The following is a 16,010-nucleotide window of genomic DNA, read 5'->3' on the forward strand; positions in this document are numbered from 1 at the left end:
GCCAGGCACGCTGGCCGCCCGACGCCAGCGGAAAGGGAGATTTCAGTATTTCAAAGCCTGAGTATTAGTCTCATAAGAAAGCGCATTTCACATTGGCAGCCTTTCTCTGGGTTGAGTGACTCCAGCAGGTCCCCTGGCAAAAGCTGGCTATAACCTCCGTTTACACACTGACCCAAAGATGTTCCTCAACCCAGTTAAGTCACCTGAGGCTCTTCCTGCGCAAGAAACAGGAAACTGCCATCAACAGACGCTGCCAAACACTTCCAAAATCCCCTCAACAGCTCAAGTGAACTACCTCGTGCTTGAACCACTCATCTCCCAAAGCAAAGCACAGAACAGCGAAGGTGTGGATGGAGCCTCTGAGCACGGAGAGGGATTCAAACACAGCTAAGTCAGAGCACACGGCGAGGAGGAGGGAACAGAGAGTCCCCAGCAGCCAGCTGCACAAAACCAGACATGCGTGGCACGAGAGAAACCTGGGCTGACAACAGAGCACGCAGGACCCTCCGCTCGCACCTCACGTGGCCACAAAGCCCTGAGCAGGTCCCGTCACCCACCCCCCCTCTGCCACACGTTGCCAAAACGGCACTTGGGGGAAGGCTCCAGCAGCACCCCTGGAGCCGTGGCAGGACAACCGCGTCTGGGAGGCTCCTTCAAACACCCACCTTGTTCACCTTCCCTCGGGCTGCAAGGGAAGGGGGCTCCTCCTGCCTCGTTCCCACCCACGCGGAATCAGTCACGGAAGTTGGCCATCTCCAGTTTGTAGCAGCCAGCACCGTCTGTCTGACACGGCAAAACTGGATTCTGCCAGAGCAGCAGCCCGAAACCTTTAAGCTGGTTTGAAGTACGTGTAGAGAACAAGGGAAGATGCAAACGCTTGGCGGTCTCAAGCTTCTCAAGGTAGCTGCTGGCAGGGGGCAAACACGGGGATGAAAGGGGTCACAAAATCCACTCGGGGTTTAGGTTCGTCAGGGCAGTGCCACGCGCGGCTGGAACGCAGAGGGGAGGCTCTGCTGCCATGGGGCACAGACCTGCCAGCCAAGCCCTGCTGTCTCCAGCACAGGTGTGTAGACCTGTCACCCCTTAACTCGCCGCACGAGCGGCCCAGCAATTTATCTGGGGTTGCATTATGCCAGTGGCTCTCGTTACAGAGGCTTGCTGGAAGCCGACTCTGGATACCTTTCTTATTTTTGAGTACTGTGTCTTCTCCCTTCTCTCGTCCTGCTGACTGTTACAGGGAAGCTGAGCAAAGAAAAGGAAATGCTACTGCCTACAAAAAGATGATTTTTTTTTTTTTTTTGAGAATCATATTCATGTTTCTCCAGGGGTTTATGCCTTTGCCCAGCGCATCTTTCACCCAAACACGTGATTCTACATGCTATAAATTTGAGCATTAAATATGGTATTAAGTTCCTTGTTAAAAGCAGCCAGAAACAGCGCTCTCCACCTCTGACAGAGCCTTGAGATGACTAGTGCTTCTCTGCTGCTGGCCCATCCCTCCAGGCTCCTCCAGACCCCAGGAGTGAGCTGACCTGGTGTACAGAGTGTAAAAGGAAAATCCTGGAGGATGCGGGGTATTGGCTGGGAGGTAGGTAGGGCCTTCTGCCACAAGGAAGGGCTCATCTCTCCCTTCCTCTGAGGAGCAGGGCAGTGCAAAAGGAGCTGACTTTCACACAGTAGGGTTCTTTGCTACCCGCATCTGGGGCACCCACCTGAAGCAGGCTGGGGATGCGCTCGTGAGGACAAGATGTCGGGGTGCTGCGTCCGCGAGGTACCAACCCCGAGGGCCCAGGACTTCCTCCCCACTTGAAAGCTCCCCTGGATTTCGGGGCAACACAAAGAGTGGATCTAGGCCTGCTGCGTGTAAGCACGTGGAGTCTTTCACCTCACTACCAGACACAGGACTCCCAGGGAAGTTACAGAAAGACTAGATTGACATCATTAGCCAAACTTTAAATGGTTGAGTAAAAGCAATTAGGAAAAACCCCTACTGCAGACAGACAAACCAAGCAGCACTGGGTGGGTTCCTTCTCCACCTCTCATACATCTCTTGCATGTACCATGCCTCTGGAGGGCAATTCAAACATCCAGCACCTTCAGACAGGGTTGAAGTCCAAGCGTTAGAAGTCACTGAGGATACTGATGTCTGCAAACTCATTCCTGTACCGGTAAGCGTACAAACTGAGCAGGAAGGCCCATTTCAAGGAGATGAAACTCCAGACGCACGACAGGTAGTAGCTTCTGGGATCAGTCAGGGCTAGGAGAGAAAAGGATACAGACACATTTAAAAATCCCATTTATCCCTCATGGAGTCTGGCCAGAAAGAACCCAACTCAGCCCCCCAGTTCCCGGGAGACTTTCAGCCTGCATCTAAAGAACTCGTTCTGCCAGCAAGGCTTCATCAGTGCCTTCTTCCCATTGTAAAACTTCCTCATCTCTGCCACAGGAGAGTATTTTGGTCACAGTCTGAAGAAGGTCATTATTATCTCCAGAGGCAGATCCTGAGAGCTGTAAGGCCACCCACTCGGCCACCCCAAACTCTCCTTGCTTAGGGCCCAACAGATGGAGTTTGTGTGAATTCCTGGACGGCAGAAACATGTGGCTCAAGAAAACAACCTCAAGCATCAGTTCTGAATTTCTCTCACCCTGCCTTATTTCTACTCCCTTCTGCCCCACCACGGCAGGGAGAGAGGAAATCTGAACATCTCAGGGGAAAACAAGAGATAAAATGTATCTTCCTTCTAAAAATGCTTTTACTGATCATTGTGACTGACATTTTATATAATACTGGGGCACTTCAACCTGTACTGCAGGTCTGCAATACAGTGCTGTGATAATCACACATCAGGGAGTGACATGAACAGCCTCTTTTTAGAGAATCTTTGCAAATGAACACATTTCTTCTTTATCTACATAAAACTGCCTTGACTTAGGGATTACTTTGAGGACAAGTGGGTATGGTTCTGCTTTCTGAGTGCATGTCAGCAGTCTTTATTTTCAAAGTTTTTTTTGTTTGTTCTAGAGATGTCAAGGATTTTGAAATACACTTACATAACCTAATGCGTAAAACAATTCTACTTCCAAGCACAGGCTGCTTGGTCATTATTAAAAATAAAGATGATAATTTTTTTGAAGAATACACAAAACAATACTTACTCAGTAAATCCCACTCATTAAGTATACCAGTTCTAAACTTTCCACACATAAATCACCTGTGCAGATGTTCTAGTTTCCCCTCAAATTAGGGCTTTCCCTAAAAAACCCCAAATATTCCCCAAACCAGTTTTTCCTCCTGTCTCCAAGAAAGGAGGTGATGAAAAATATTTGGTTTTCTTTTCCATTTGTATTTCTAACGATTGCGTACGAGTATTTTCATACCCTTCCACTAGGCTGAAGCACTCGAAGCTCCACGGGGAACGTATCAGGGCTAAGCCAAGGGCTTTCGGTGGGTTACGACCCCAACACAGCGTGCCCACCACCACGAGTACAACCACAACAGGACTCTTAGTGGCTATCGGCCCAAATGCAGCAAGCAACAAACACAGACAACTTCTAAAAAAAAAACAAGCCCCAAACTTTCTCTCTTTGGTCTATTGCCAAGCAAATACTGGAAATAATTAGTGAACCTTCCTTAGACAGTGTTAAATATTTTATAGCAACACAGCTTTATATGCTGACTAAGTGTAGAAGGCATTTTCACCCTGCTGACTCGTGTTTGGATTTTAATATCCTCACCCACCTGCTTTATGAGTGCTGAAGAGACACTGTTTAAGAGCACTCCCTTTATTTGTCATAGAAATAAGTAAATGCCAGTTCCTATAGGAAACAAGGCTGGAAAATGTGGCCTGCCCGCCAGCAGCCCTACAGACCAGGCCCATCACGGCTGCTCTCAAATATGAGAGGATGCCCTAGGGGAGCAGCACTCATCAGGCAGCGGGATTACTCCTGTGTCATCAAGATATCACAGCAGAAAAAAATAAATGCAATGGTGTTCTTGCAGCCCCTCCCCAAAAGTCTCTCAACACCTCTCAGAAGAGATGGCAGAAGCGCCCTCACATTCTGACCCCCAGCTCTGCTTTGCAGGCTCTTCTGTTCCTTCAAATCCAATCCCAGTAACCCCAGCATCGCTAGTCATTTCTCCCAGCTGCCTGCTGTAACAAAGTACTTACACTGGTGCTTGGTGATGGCCAGAACCAGGAATGTGCAGAATCCCACCACTGAGAGAGCTGAGAAGAGGATCCCGATGAAGAGGAAGAACCTCAGCCCTTTTAACCAGGTCCTCCAGTAATCCTGCACATACATCACATGCGTGATTAGGGCCCAGAGCGCCAGAACACCTGCTCAATCAGACAGCAAGGGCAATCAGTACCGGGCATCACACTGCGACACAGAAAGGTGTCTAGTAAATATACATCTCATTTAAACCCCACATGAAACACCCAGGAACACTAACGTGGCTGTGTCCCCCCTGGAGAGAGGGGAAATATTGGAAGAGATGGCTGCCTGCGCAAGCATCGCTCCCCACAGCCACCCCAGCCCCCCTGCTCTGACACGGCTTGGAAACGGAGATGCTGATTACAGGCTGGCACAGAAAAGACTTCATTCATTGAACGGATTCCCCCTAAATAACATGTTCATTTCTCTGTTTGGAGGAGGCCCATTTAATCCATACTCAGTGCAGATTTATTTAATTCTCCATACAGCTTTCATGACTTTACACGTAGCAAGCCAGGCACTTGGCAAGAATTAGTGCACCGTTTCTCAGAGGCCAGGCAGCCCCTTTTGCTTAGGGAGACGATGATGAAGAGCACCACTACACGACCACTGATTTTAGACACTTAAATCAAGATACACAGGACCTCTTCAGGTCTCAGAGTTTCACACCATGTCTTTTAGCTCCAACGTATCTCCAGTTAACTTCATAAAGAGTGCATTTATATTAATCCCCTCCAGACACTTCAAGTGTTTCAAGTAAAGGGGCACAGAAGTTCAGCTCCCAGATGATTTGTATGTACAATTCCCACCTACGGCTAAGCACGCTCACTAAATGTTTAAGGTGGTCTAAATCTACCTCTATACTTTTGGCTTTGACCCAAACCGCCTGGATTACATAGCCAGACAAGTATCTGAGCATATACAGATTATACATAATTTTTTAAGAACAGCCAAATTCACTATAGCTATAATAGGAGCAGCAAAAGGCATTTCCCGAAGCTTAGGTGACTAGTCCATAACCAAGTTTCAACTCCCTTGTCAAACGGGTAGAAACAGGAGTTAAAAAAAGAGAGGACACATCCAAATAACAGCTGTAAACAGTTTCTGATATAGGGCAAAACTGATGCATCCTTCCCTAATCTTGTTCTAAAAACTGCTAGCTTTTTACCACACTTCACCAAAAAAAACAGAAGAGACACTCAATATAAGAACTGCCTGTTCACATGTTTAAAGCTTCTCAAAGTTTTTATGACCTGCCAGAACAAGGCTGCCTGTCATTCCCCATTATACAATCCCAACTATAAGCAACATCACCAACTCCAATTATAGCAAGCCGTTCCTCTGTTTAAGTCGCAGCGTTGAAGAGTATGACTAAACCTCCTTAAGCTGCTAACTCAACCTATAGTTAGAGCCACTTTACAGACTTAAAACATTTGACTCATTTTGGCAAAGACCTCAGCGGCATTTCTGAAATTTGAACCTCCAGTGGTGCAACTAACTGGCTTGTATTTCTCCTTCACTGCCATCTCCTTTCCAGATTTTATTTTAAAGGCAGCAGGGGAAAAAAAAATAATAATAGTAAAAAAAAAATGACACCACTGCTAAAATACCAGGCTGCTTTATATGGTATCCTGCAATAACACAGACCTCCCTCTGCGGCTACTTCTCAACATCAAAGGAAGCAAAAACCAGCCTTGCCCACTACAAGATAAACATTTTAATACTAAGGACAGCCACAAGTCTTGCCAGAGCTCATTTGTTACTGGATACCATCATTATACACAAAGCTTCCCAAGGCTTAAAAGAACGTATTATAGCAGAGAGGAAAACAGCTGTGTCAAAACTGATAGATGAGCAGAGCTGAGAGTCGCCGTACAAACACGCTGGACTTGCTTCTCCACTCCTTTCTAGCGGGTTTTCTGACCTCACCGACCACAGATACACTGCAGGTGCACGCCAAATAAAGCTGAATATACACAAAGTCAGTTCCAGGCTAGATGGGAGAACCCTAGCAATGGGTTTTGCCTCTTCAGTGTCTTGGGATGGGGCAAAAAAAGCTAAAATACCCTCCATGGTGGCCCACAAAAGAGGTGAGGGATAAAAGGACAACCTTCAAGAGAAAAACCCCATTAAAAGAAAAAGCACTCAGAGTGAACTAAAAACCCAAAGGTAAAGTGCTGATATCCAGGACAGATGGAGCTCACACACTTTTTACCACAGCGAACAGGAAAGGCAGAATTAGTCCATTACTTTAACTGGTTGGACCTGCTGTACCTCAACAGTATCTAAGCATGTTTTCTGGCTCCAGGCAGTCAGGATTTGAATTCTGAGGCTCTCATCAAGTCAGCCACAGACACTGCTTTTCCACGACTGATTCCACACAGGCCACCACTACGCACGCGTGTTAGAGCTGGCCCAAGATACTCAGCAGATGCAGAAGACCATAGCTGCATTGGCAATGTTTTTCAAGAAGCCTGCCATGGGATTTGGTGCAAAAGCCTATCGCTCAGCTTGCTAAACAACCACTTCCTCGACTTCATATTACCTTTTTTCGGCTTGTGCTCAAGCAAGTTCAACCCACATTTTTTTTTTTAAAAATGGGGAACTTGTGTTTTTCAGTCAGCAAAACAGAGCTGCTTCCCCTCAGGCTCTTTCAGATGACTTGGCACAATTTATTTGAACTGCTGAGTCAAGTTGCTGGTGTTTCCACACCACGACTGCTGCTGATGCTCTCAGAGCCCTCCGTGGGGAGACTCGAGGCAGCGTGTGAGCTCTCACTTGCTCTTCCCCCCACTGCCAGGCCTGACCCTGCACCCTCCCCTGACCCAGCACTGGAAGCTATTTGGCAAACGGTTGTGTTCGGTTAATCCTTAACATCTAGAGAAACTGCCTCACACATGACTAAGCAAAAAAAAAAAAAAAAAAAAAAAAGGCCTTATGACAACTTCACCACGCGTTTGGTCACACGCTCTTGAAAGCCGAGGCAGGCTTTTACAGGCAGCTCAGCCAACATCATGTTCATGACCACGTGGAATAGAGGGGAAAGGGTCTCCTCCAGCTCCTGCCGCACGTTCACCTCCTCTCCCTTATATCTCTACACCACTCAGAACTGTTGGTTAGGCTATCTAGCTTGCAGAGCAGTTGATTTTTCTTTCGGTTTGTTTTGGTTTTTTTCCTAAAATGGCAGAAGAGCATTCCAACAAGTTAAATCAGCTCACACCACCATCTGAAAAACATCAGCACTGGCATAAGAAACATTGGTGGCATGCATTCAGAGACAGGTAGGAGAAACGAGAACAGGACTTGCTTTTTCATTTTTAATTTGCTCATCCTGAGCTTGTGAGATTGCTGCTCAGAACCAAGGAACAGCCACAAAGAAAGCAAAGCCACCACCCAGATGCTGACAAACACATCTGAATAGAAAGAGCATCCCAATTGGGATGAAGCTACACAGAAGTAGGGCATGGCAAATCAAGCTCAGAGTCTGAATACGCAATGAAAACACACAAATATCACAGGGAATTCAATTTAAGCAGAGTCTGTTGCTAAACATAGTTATGACTAACCAAACGCTTAAATACATGAAAATACATACCTTTGCTAAAAAGCCTTCTTTAAGCTAACTGCCTATCAACACACAGCATTCAGCAGGAAAAACCCCGCTGGTTCTAACTCACTCCAATGGAAAAGTGTCCGTGAATGCTGAATGGAGTGTTTGATTCATGTGTAATTCAACTGAAATTGGGTTCAGGAAAAGAAAAGTCACCTCCTATTCACCCATATACATAAGCTAAGTGCTAAAGAACAAATTAGTTGTACTGATTTACAGAAGAGACTTTCATTATCACACAGAGAAACTAAAACCCTACTAGTGTTTTTAATTAATGTGAAATCTCCCCCTTTGTAGACCTTTGCAGGTTTAACAAAAACCTATTAGCTATATATAGGTAACAACAGAACAGCTAGCTCTTTCAGCTGTACAACTGAAACAGGTTTTACTGGAATAGGAAATAAAAATGATTGTCTCATTTAAAGTCTGGAATGATTAACTGCAGGACCTCCAGTTTTTGCTTTTCACCTCAAGTGACTCCCCCAAATCCCCTCCTCCTCCACAACCGCAGTTCTGTTCTCCAGTAGAATCGCACTTTGCACAGAAGCAAAACCTGAACCTGCAGATGTAACCCTGGACTTGCACTGGTAGTTGTCAGCTCCAGTTACATCACCTGCTTAAAATAACATCAAAAAAATCTCACACCCCTTTCAGAGAAACATTTGTCTTGGTGGATTTACCCAACACATCGTGGTTGGAATGACCCTAAAATAGGAGCTGCTCAATAGGACACAATCAAGGGATTTCCGACACAGAGCGGGAAAGTTACCTCTAAATCAAAAACTAATTATCCCAAGTACACAAAGCTCCAGGAAAAGGAAACTGGCCCATCAAACAACCATGAGTACATCTGAAACAAGAGCGACAGAGGCAGGGGTTTTTTAAACAGAAGTTAACAGGTATTTTGACAAGATTAATTCATATTTAAAATACAAAAATTTGCACCATACTTGGAACAAGCTTAAATAAATTCTGAAGGCAAGTTCAAAAGCAGGCTTGCCCTCAGCCTGTAACCTGGTACAGAAAAACACTAATATATAAATATTTTGTAAGCCCTTTCTAAAGTTTGGCATACTTTAGCTTAAGTGAAACAGAACTCTCCCTTTCTCCAAACATAAAAACAAGAACTGGGACAAACAAAAGGATTCCTCAGACCCCCGCTCATCACTGACCAATTCTTGGGTCCCAGCAAAACAAGTTGCATTGTTGATGAGGAATAACAGCCCAGCTGCCTTCTCTGAGGTCAGAGTAGCCCGGGGCCAAACGTGTCAGGCCACGTTTCCACGCCGCGCTAGGACACTGTGTACGACACAAATGGGCGTTACAGATTCCAAGAAAAAACAACAAATGCACAATGGAGGCCAAAACCCCAAGCAAACACATACACACAGCAGCTATTCTGCAATAAGCGTTCGTATTCCAGCCTTCTGAAGCTTCAAGTGCATGTTGATGATGGCAGACAAAACGACAATAAAAATGAAAAACAATATTAAAAACTACTTGCATAGTTCTGGAAAATATGAAGTCTATGTTGACCAATTAGAAACTTTTTTTCAGAGCGCTTACAAAGCCTTCAGTCATTTTCCATCTAAACAGTCTTCTTTTACAGGCTCTGTTACTCTAGCTGGAGTATTAGAAATACCTACTCTAAAAGGAGCCCAAGTTTTGCCAACCTAAGTTCATTTTGCCATTTCTAAGTTTTAAAAACCTTGCCTTGTCTGGTTGATTCCCAGAAAGGGTAAAATATTTTCTTCCGGGAGCTAAAGCCAAGCTATCTCAGCCTCAGCTGCTTTTGGAAGAGGTTAAAAATGGGTTTTCTTGAACAGCAATTCTGCCAAAATAGCTGGGGATCAACACTGAAATATTTTAGGAAAACAGCTCTCGAAGGAGAGGAGTCTTTGGAGCATTCTAGTGAAAACTGGTTTTCACTTGGCAACGTTTCCCTCTGGACACATGCAATCGAGTGCTTCACTATTCCAGCGTGTTTCGGTTCGGAGGAAAGCAGACTGGGCCGCACGCGTGCAAGAAGAAAAACCTGGCGTTTCAGCTTGTTGTTCAGCACCGAGTTGGTCTGCTCAGCCATTTTCAGAAGCAGGAAACAAGATGTAGAGATTTCAGATGCTCTGTGCCTCTACCATTCACTTTTAAGAGGAAACCAACCTCACATTTTCCAGCACAACAGCAGCACTTACGACGGACTCATTCTCTCCTCGCCACTGAACTAAATGACAATTAAGCATAAGCCATGTGGAGTCTTCCTTCTATTTTCTTTTTAGTGTGCTTCCCCTCCCTTTTCTCCATTCCTTAAGATGATGAGCTAAAGCAGACACGAGCGAACCCTTAATCGAACAGTATGTAGCATTTTATATGCAAATCCAAACGTTTAAAAATACTTCACTGCACAACTGCAACGCTTTTTGGCTGTGCTATTCCAGCCCTGGATAGGGAACACGCCAATTTGCGTAAGTTTATCTAGTGTATGCAAGGTAGATTAGTTAGAGTCTTCAGAGAATGACTACTTTTGCACGCAACAGATACGGTGTTCAGCATAAACTAGCTTCTGCTACTTTCACTTATCAGATATTTTTAAAGTTTCAAGTGTCTGAAGAGTACATTTTGTGTTTCATCTACTTTGCAGCTGCTTTAATATCTGGTCCACATTATACTCGCAAAGCACAAGCTCTATATTTTGCCAGAAATATCTGAGCAGCTTGGAAACAGCCAATAGAGTCTCTCTGGAGCGGAAAAAAAACCCCTCTCTTTCTATTACATTTAGAAAGAGAAGATACATACACAAGAACATTAAAAACCACTCAGGAAAGGGCTGGATATATCCTGAAAACATTGAATTGCTTTCTTCTCTTTTAAACTGCCTCTGGCAGAATGAAAACATCAGAGTGGCTTCAAGATTCATGGCCTACTTAAAAAAAAAATAATTTAAGGCAGTGAGGGGAGAAGGTCAAACATACAAACAAGCAGTAAATTACAAAAGCCACTGTGACTAGCTCAAAATGAAATGGCAAACCACCGAGACAGCCAGTATTAACTCAGGAATGACTTTCTGGGTCCTGTGATTAGACAATTAAGCTGCTGTCCCTCAGGTTATCAGAAGCACTCGATGGGGTGTTTCTGCTTAAAACAAGGGTATGATACACAAGGTCTGTATCTGATTTAAGATGATCCCCAAATTCCCAAGTATGCATGCCCAGAGGCATATTTAAGATTCTAAGGATTAGCGAGCTGATTTTACTAAGCATTGTGTGTGGGGTTTATTATTATGAAAGCCAGCCAGAAAGACTGGAAAGGTAGTTTGCTCAGCACCTTAAATTACATACTTCTGATTTCATAACTAGAGGTAACTGAGGGCTCTAGTTACAGACTCATCAGTATGTGGCAATTGTCCCTCCACAGAACTTTAATACTAGAACTTAGAGCAAATAAATATCTAGGTCTTTAAATTATAGGAAATGTATCCGAGCAAGTGAAAGTACAAGCAGCAGTGGAGGGCAGATTTCAATGAAAAATGTAGAAGGAAAGGTTCTCTAAAAGATAAGCAAAAGATAAATAAACTGATTACAAAGAGAAAGAGATAGATTCCTAGTGAGACAGGAATCAGTAGGACTTCTTACTGAGAGGAAGTGGATGGATAAACATCCTAAAACACATGTCCCTGACAAACCAAAGGCACATCAACAAAAGCTGCAGCAGGCTGCAATCCATCTCGCCAACACAGGCAAGAGAGCAACGACAAACACACAGGAGGCGATGGGAAAACCAGAAAGATAGTTAAAACTAGATAAACATGTACAAACACACACTCGCAGAGGAGGCTGGCAGGCAAAGCCTCGGCTTAATCAGAGGCATATTAACGAGGAGCTGCTGCAAAGCTGCCAAATACACCAGCCGAAACAATTTTCTGCCCCCCACACACAGTGTCAGAGCTCCCAGCTACAACAGCCCAACCTGCAACCCGCTCTCAGGTGCTCAGATTGCTTTTTGATGCTTCTGAATGAAAGAGGCACACAACAGGCCAAAAAAATCCCCATTTGTGCTAAAGACACTGAACGCACCCAACACAGGGTTTTGATTTCACGACACCAGCTGCAGCAGCACACACGCTGCGCCCCAGCACTTGAGCTGTGTCTCACATTTTGGGGGAGAAGCCGCCTTTTTGCGGTGTGTTATGCTGTACAACACGCAGAAAGTCACAACAGGTTTACTAGTAGACTAAAGGGCACAAAACAATGCCCGACAATTAACTTTGCAACATCTACACAGCGGAAAATTTCAGCAGCTCGCCCACTTCCTTTCCTGCCATTCTCTGCCAGTAGAAGTAAGTACTAGTTAGCACGTTACAATAAAAAATGGATGATTTAATGAAGGATGCCAGAAACGAATCAAGTGAGCACCCTGCTTACCTGAAACTGAGATATCCACAGTGTCTGAGCATAATGCAAGCCTCCTACACACCGTGATTTTTTTCTTAGAACAATCTTACTTCAGCAAGTAGCCTTACTTTCAATGTACAGAAAAAAAATATGGCTTTTTTTTTTTTTTTTTGGCTACTCCCCCACAACTAAACAAGCGATCACTTAGCTCTCTACCCATGCAGGCTTCAGTGTGCAGGACATGAAATGTCGATTTGTGAAGGTTAGCAATGAACTGAGAGCACAACTTGACTTTAACATATGTCTGGCAGCAGAACCATTTTAAAAGGTCCTCCCCATACATGAGTGATTTTATTCCTCCTCCTTCCTGGCCCCTCCGTGGTGGGGATAGCAACATTAGTGAGACAGCACGCTAGATACCCTCAGTTAAGGGTGAGAGCCTAAAATAAAATCTCATCTCAAATGCCTGGAGCGTATTTCACCTGCTGAGACACTGAGAGGGTAGAAAAGCAAAGCAGAAGGACAGGAAAAAGCAACCATGAATTTCAGATGACAGGAACCCCTTAAATCAGCTTTGTCTAACACCAAAACATACACTTCTTAATCTGTTGCTCAGGCTTTGTGATCCTACCATGACTCTACCTATGTATATTTCAACAGATGTTTGAGAGCACATGAATTCATAGAGCTCAACCCAACAAATGACCATTATTTTAATTTGGTTCCTTGCTTACCTTGCTCCTCGTTATCTTAACTAGCTTGAATCACCTGGCAATTAACCAGCACACAAACCTCTTTCTCCCAGCAGACAATAATCTAAGCAACTTCAGCACAGAAAGTACAGGATGGTTCCCTCTCTGCTTTCTCACCAACCTCCTCCTAGAACACCGACTTCTGATATTCCTCTGTGAGGAAAAAAACAAAGACAGCACGTGCATACAGCAGAAAATATTACTTGCTATTTTGTTGTGCATTTCTGGGGTACAACACTCCAGCTTTCCCTGTATCACCTAGTAAAGGAAGGTATTGGAAGTTCTCTGCTTAATTCCAATTCCAGCTGGAATTTAAGCTTTTTGGAGAGAGAGGAAGCAGAGAGGCAACCACAACCCTGCCCCTCACAGCTGCTCTGACAGCACAGTAAGCACCAAGAGGTAGACGGGAGCACTGGTGTTGCTCACACACCAGAAGTAAGGCAGATTCTTTACAAAGTTTAACTTCACTTTCTACTCTTCCTCCAGGCATTCAGCCAGAGAAACCTGTGAGTTGCTGAGCTGACAAACCGAGAGAGGACTATGTTCTGCCCCAAACCAGTCATTAACTAAGATCCACAAGCAATGTAGGCATCTGAATCTCACTGATTTCAGTGAAAGTTATGATGCAGTTTACAGCTCCTGGCCTCTACAACAAGTAGCCCAAACGCCTATTTCAGAGAGTCTGACACAGATTCTTTCAGCAGGTCTAAATGTCAGGAGGCTGGAGTTTTTCTTCCCTGAAAATACAGAGCACTTATACATATAGGTTGCCAGACCAAAATTTTATTAGGAAAGCCACCAAGGCTTTCAACTGTAACTCTGAAATAAAATCCTCTTTTCAGTAAGAATGCTAGCTAGTGCACAGGGCTTACTCTGACAGCCACACGCAATTTAAGCCTCAAACTTTAGAATTTTCCCTCCGTAACACGGCAAGTTATACACCATCACTAACCAAAGCTTTTCCACCACGAACAGCAAGTTTGCTAGATGTCATTGCAAAAACCTTCTTGGGACCCAGGACGAGTCTAGAACAATTCCATCTTCACTCACAGCCAAGTTATAAAATACACAAATTAATTTCCTTTTTTCCTAAGGGATGAGCAACAGATGCAGTTAACTCGTCCCACAAACCACAGTTTTGCATTTCAAGTTGCAGATACAGCCAGACACTATGAGCTCAAGTCTCCCAAACGGTTTTTATTCAAAGTCACTCCCACACGGCGCAACAAGCCCCTCCAGGAGGTCGGAAGCTCCTGGGCTGATCGGGAAAACATCACCTGCAGACTTTCCAAAACAGAGCGTACCCCACTCAAGTCCCCAGATCATATATTGTAGTCATTTACTCTAGCTGCCATACAGAGCTTTCTCCCCCCACCCCATCATGCCACAAGCCCAGTTTGGCAAGCTTTGCCACCGCCTTTCAAAGAAATCCAAGGCGGGCAGCGTGGAGGGAAGGGCCCGGTGTCGACGACGCCGTCCCCAGGCACAAACTGCCGCTTCTCCCTGTTTTCAAGCCACACTCGGTGCTTTTTGGGGAAGGTGAAAGCACCCACCCGGGCAGGGACCCAGGGGGCTGTGGGCTCACCCGCCCTCACGGGTGATGAACGAGGGCTCCGCATTCCTGGGGCAGCGCTGCTTCCCCCAGTCCCTGTCCCCCCTCTCACCGCAGAGACCCCCCATAGAAACAGCGAGGTGAATACACCCAGCCCCAGAGACCACCTACCCCTCACAGCAACACTGAGGTGAATTCACCCACCTCCCACAGCAACACTGAGGTGAATTCACCCACCCCCACAGCAACACTGAGGTGAATTCACCCACCACCCAGAGCAGCACTGAGGTGAATTCACCCACCCACCAGACAGCACTGAGGTGAATTCACCCACCACCCAGAGCACACTGAGGTGAATTCACCCACCACCCGAGACACCCAGAGCAACAGAAGTGAATTCACCCAGCCCCAGAGACCACCTACCCCCCAGCAACACTGAGGTGAATTCACCCACCACCCAGAGCAACACTGAGGTGAATTCACCCACCACCCAGAGCAACACTGAGGTGAATTCACCCACCACCCAGAGACCACCCAGAGCAACAGAAGTGAATTCACCCAGCCCCAGAGACCCCTACCCCTCACAGCAACACTGAGGTGAATTCACCCACCACCCAGAGCAGCACTGAGGTGAATTCACCCACCCTCCTAGAGACCACCCAGAGCAACACTGAGGTGAAGTCACGCCACCCCACAGCAACACTGAGGTGAAGTCACCCACCCCCACAGCAACACTGAGGTGAAGTCACCCACCCCCCAGCCCATCACCCTCACGGGAAGACCCTCCTCGCCCTCACACCCCCACCCCCGCCGCCTGAGGGCATTACCTCAGGAGGCGGCTGCCCCGGCCCCCCCCGCCGCCCCGTACCCGAGAGCCCCCCCGCCGCCGCCGTGGCGGGCTGTCGAAAGGCCGGCGCCAGGCTCCAGGTGAAGAAGGCCGAGAGGCCCATGAGGGCGCCGGCCGCCGCGTAGGCCAGGCGCAGGGCGAGCGCCCGGCTCACCGCCATCGGAGCGCTGCTGCGCCGCCCCGCCCGCCGGCAGCTGGCCCCGCCCCGCGACAGCGCGCCCCCTGGCGGCCGGGGGGACCCGGGGGAGGCCCGGGGCGGGGACACGGGGGGCGGGGGGAAGACGGGGCGGAGATTGGGGACGCGGGGAGTGGGGACATGGGGGGACACGGGGAGTGGGGACGTGGGGGGACGCGGGGAGTGGAGACATGGGGGGACGCGGGGAGTGGGGACATGGGGGGACACGGGGGGACACGGGGAGTGGGGACATGGGGGGACACGGGGGGACACGGGGAGTGGGGACATGGGGGGACACGGGGAGTGGGGACATGGGGGGACATGGGGAGTGGGGACATGGGGGGACACGGGCAGTGGGGACATGGGGGATGCGGGGAGTGGGGACATGGGGGGACACGGGGGGACACGGGGAGTGGGGACGTGGGGGGACGCGGGGAGTGGAGACATGGGGGGACACGGGCAGTGGGACAT

The 16,010-nt window shown here is 47.0% G+C and overlaps 1 protein-coding gene across 1 annotated transcript; it reads right to left on the bottom strand.

Annotated features, from left to right (window-relative positions):
- Positions 1-1,208: 1,208 nt before the first annotated feature.
- Positions 1,209-15,569, bottom strand: LOC122153802 (heme transporter HRG1). Its single transcript, XM_042796935.1, has 3 exons — positions 15,386-15,569; positions 4,170-4,337; positions 1,209-2,257 (listed from the first exon to the last, which is right to left on the bottom strand). Exons 1-3 carry the CDS (start codon positions 15,522-15,524, stop codon positions 2,121-2,123), a joined length of 444 nt encoding a protein of 147 aa, XP_042652869.1. The 5' UTR covers positions 15,525-15,569; the 3' UTR covers positions 1,209-2,120.
- Positions 15,570-16,010: the final 441 nt, after the last annotated feature.

Source organism: Tyto alba, unplaced genomic scaffold (genome assembly GCF_018691265.1).
Source record: "Tyto alba isolate M040663 unplaced genomic scaffold, T.alba_DEE_v4.0 Super-Scaffold_23, whole genome shotgun sequence".
NCBI lineage: Eukaryota > Metazoa > Chordata > Aves > Strigiformes > Tytonidae > Tyto > Tyto alba.

Coding starts and splice junctions, on each gene's coding strand:
- LOC122153802 (XM_042796935.1), bottom strand. CDS start 15,524: ATGGCGGTGAGCCGGGCGCTCGCCCTGCGCCTGGCCTACGCGGCGGCC. Junction 4,338..15,385: donor GGCGGCGGGGGGGCTCTCGG/GTACGGGGCGGC, acceptor CTGATTGAGCAG/GTGTTCTGGCGCTCTGGGCC. Junction 2,258..4,169: donor GGCCATCACCAAGCACCAGT/GTAAGTACTTTG, acceptor TTTCTCTCCTAG/CCCTGACTGATCCCAGAAGC.